The sequence below is a fragment of the Rana temporaria genome, chromosome 6 (assembly GCF_905171775.1).
Source record: "Rana temporaria chromosome 6, aRanTem1.1, whole genome shotgun sequence".
Lineage (NCBI taxonomy): Eukaryota > Metazoa > Chordata > Amphibia > Anura > Ranidae > Rana > Rana temporaria.
This window is the reverse complement of record NC_053494.1, coordinates 60373812-60377014: the sequence shown is the minus strand read 5'-3', so window position 1 is coordinate 60377014 and position 3203 is coordinate 60373812. Positions and strand designations below refer to the sequence as shown.

At 39.1% G+C, this 3203-nt stretch overlaps 1 protein-coding gene across 1 annotated transcript; it reads right to left on the bottom strand.

Moving 5' to 3' along the window:
• Window positions 1-2253: 2253 nt before the first annotated feature.
• On the bottom strand, window positions 2254-2694 carry LOC120944398 (keratin-associated protein 9-1-like). The gene has a single exon (XM_040358457.1). The coding sequence runs from the start codon at window positions 2692-2694 to the stop codon at window positions 2254-2256; it is 441 nt and encodes a 146-aa protein (XP_040214391.1).
• Between the last annotated feature and the right edge of the window lie 509 nt (window positions 2695-3203).

The following is a 3203-nucleotide window of genomic DNA, read 5'->3' as shown; positions in this document are numbered from 1 at the left end:
GATGCGCTACGCCGAACTAAAGATGCGCCCTCCTATGTGAATCTGGCTATAGATGTGCAAAGTTAGTGTAGACATATTCCAACAGACTAAAGGCTGTAATTAAAGCAAAAGGTTCAACAAAATACTGACTCAAGGAGTTGATCCTTTTTCCAACTCAGTGATTGTGTTTTATTATTTTTTTCTGACATGTTGATTTTATTTCTTTCACTTGGATGCTAAAAGTTGCACTAAGTAAATACAGCTGGATTTATAAAACAAAAACCGTGTCTGTCTTCCACCGTCCCCCCGCTGAGCTGTTGTGTTCAGACAGGGGGTCTAACCTCTCACTACTTTACCCAAAATATAAAAAAAGAAGTTTACCTTTTACATACGTTTTTATTAGGAACTACTGTAGATATGTCATGTGTCTGTCTGCAGACTTTACAGAATAACAAATCTGTACACACACACACATTAAGTTCATGTTTAATAAAATAAAAAGAGTATCCACCATGTGATAAATAAGGTTCTCTTTATTTAAACTGTGACATCATTTAAAGTATTTTTTGAACACGTTTAACAAAATAATAAAAAATGTACTGATAAAATATACAGTATATATTTAAAATATATTTTTTATATATATATATTCCACTATGTACACTTTAATAACAGCAATATTTTATCTTTAGTCTTATTCATAATAATCAAAGTGTCCGAATGCAGAATTTCCTGCTCTGACTATGAATACAAATTAACTTTTTTTATTTTCAAATTTGTGATAAAAGAAAATATTTCACATTTGAAAAAGTACTGAGATTTATGCGCAACTCAGCAAGATTCTCTTCCAGGCACTTAGATAAACAAGGCCCATTATATTATTTCAAAGTAAAAAAAAATCTAAACCTACAAAAGTACAGATATTTCTCAAAAAGTACCCCTGATTTACCTAAAATAATAAGTAAAGAGCAATATTAACAAAAATAAAATCCTTTCCACAATATTTGCTGATTAAAGTGAATACAGCTGAACTGAGCTAAGAGAAATGTACTCTTTTCATAAATCTATAGCATTTAATATTAGAACAAATGTAATGATTTATAATAAAATTGTGTAATCTAGAATATCTGTATCTTACTATCTAACCAAGAAAAGTAAACACTACATGATTACACATCTATTGCATGGTTTATAAAATATTTGGTATATAAGAGTTAGAAATATTTAAATATATAAAATGAAATCTGACAAGAAAATAAAATTGTTGCTAAATAAAACAATATATATATAGTATGTTAGTAATTTTTGTTTTATTTTATAAAATGAGGTATTTCAAATGAAAATACTATAACACAGTAGCTGAAATTTAAATGGCCTGACTTGATCTTTTTTTCCATTACCAAATTTTAATGGGAAACCGCAAGCAAATCCAGCAAAAGTAAAATAAGTGTGGTGGACAAATGATGTACTTAGTCCCTGATACTGCTGTTTAAACTGAGCAGCAGGTCTTTGTGTAATATACATGAAGGAATGAGCACTCCTTTTCCCCAAGCAAAAATCCCCTCTTCCTCAGTAACCCCCCAAAAGCAACCATTTATTGCTCACCTCTGCACACCTCTTTCATTGCTTACCTTTGCACCCCACTGGTCACAACTCACCTCTACAACCCTTTTCTACAGTTTACCTCTGCACCACTTCTACCCATCCACGTGTCACATCTGCACACTCCTGTCCACAGCTCACCTCTGCACACTCCCATCTACAGCTCATCTGTGCACACTCCCGTTTACGGCTCACCTCTGCACACCCTTGTTCATAGCTCACCTCTGCACACTCCCATCTACGGCTCACCTCTGCACACCTTTCATTGCTTACCTTTGTACCCCCTGTTCACAACTCACCTCTACAACCCTTTTCTACAGTTCACATCTGCACCACTCCTACCCATCCACAGCTCACGTCTGCACACTCTTGTCCACAGGTCACCTCTGCACACTCCTATCTACAGCTCATCTGTGCATACTCCCGTCTACAGCTCACCTCTGCACACTCCCATCCACAGCTCATCTCTGCACACTCCTGTCTATAGCTCATCTCTGCACACTCCTGTCTACAGCTCATCTCTGCACACTCCCGTCTACGGCTCACCTCTGCGCACCCCTGTTCATGGCTCACCTCTGCACACTCCCATCTACAGCTCACCTCTGCACAACTTTCATTGCTTACCTTTGTACCCCCTGTTTGCAACTCACCTCTACAACCCTTTTCTACAGTTCACATCTGCACCACTCCTACCCATCCACAGCTCACGTCTTCAAACTCCTGTCCACAGGTCACCTCTGCACACTCCCATCTACAGATCATCTGTGCACACTCCCATCTACAGCTCACCTCTGCACACTCCCATCCACAGCTCATCTCTGCACACTTCTGTCTACAGATCATCTCTGCACACTCCCATCTACAGCTCATCTCTGCACACTCCTGTCCACAGCTCATCTCTGCACACTCCTGTTCACAGCTCATCTCTGCACACTCCTGTTCACAGCTCATCTCTGCACACTCCTGTCCACAGCTCATCTCTGCACACTCCTGTCCACAGCTCATCTCTGCACACTCCTGTCCACAGCTCATCTCTGCACACTCCTGTCCACGGCTCATCTCTGCACACTCCTGTCTACAGCTCATCTCTGCACACTCCTGTCTACAGCTCATCTCTGCACAACACACATTTACAGCTTACCTCTGCGTTACCCCATAACTTATCTTTGCCCGCTTTCCACATTTTAGTTAAGCACCTCTTATCTGCAGATTACTAGAATTCTCAGCTCTCACCTCTGCAGCCCCCATCTATCAACTCGGCACCCAGCACCCACCTTATAACTCTGACCTGTGTACAAACTCCTTCCAACAGTCCTTACAGTAGTTGCAGCTAGCACCACTTTATTACATGGGCGCAGGCTTTTTCTTTCACAACACAGTGTAGTCCGACCTCCTGCTTTACTAGTTTTTTTACAAATACTAGTTTTAGGACATAACTCAACATTATTTGGATGTTATCTTAATGCTTCTGTACAGCAGAGTATATTGCAACCATAAATGATTAGCTTTTACTCTATCTTCCTTTTTCCTCTTATCTCCAGTGTTTCCCCTTCACAATATGAACATGTTGTGTAATCTGTAAATTTTTATAGTAAATTTAATAAAACATATTTGAACTAACA

Excerpts from the sequence above, each read along its gene's own strand:
- LOC120944398 (XM_040358457.1), bottom strand. The coding sequence starts at position 2,694 with ATGAGCTGTAGACAGGAGTGTGCAGAGATGAGCTGTAGACAGGAGTGT.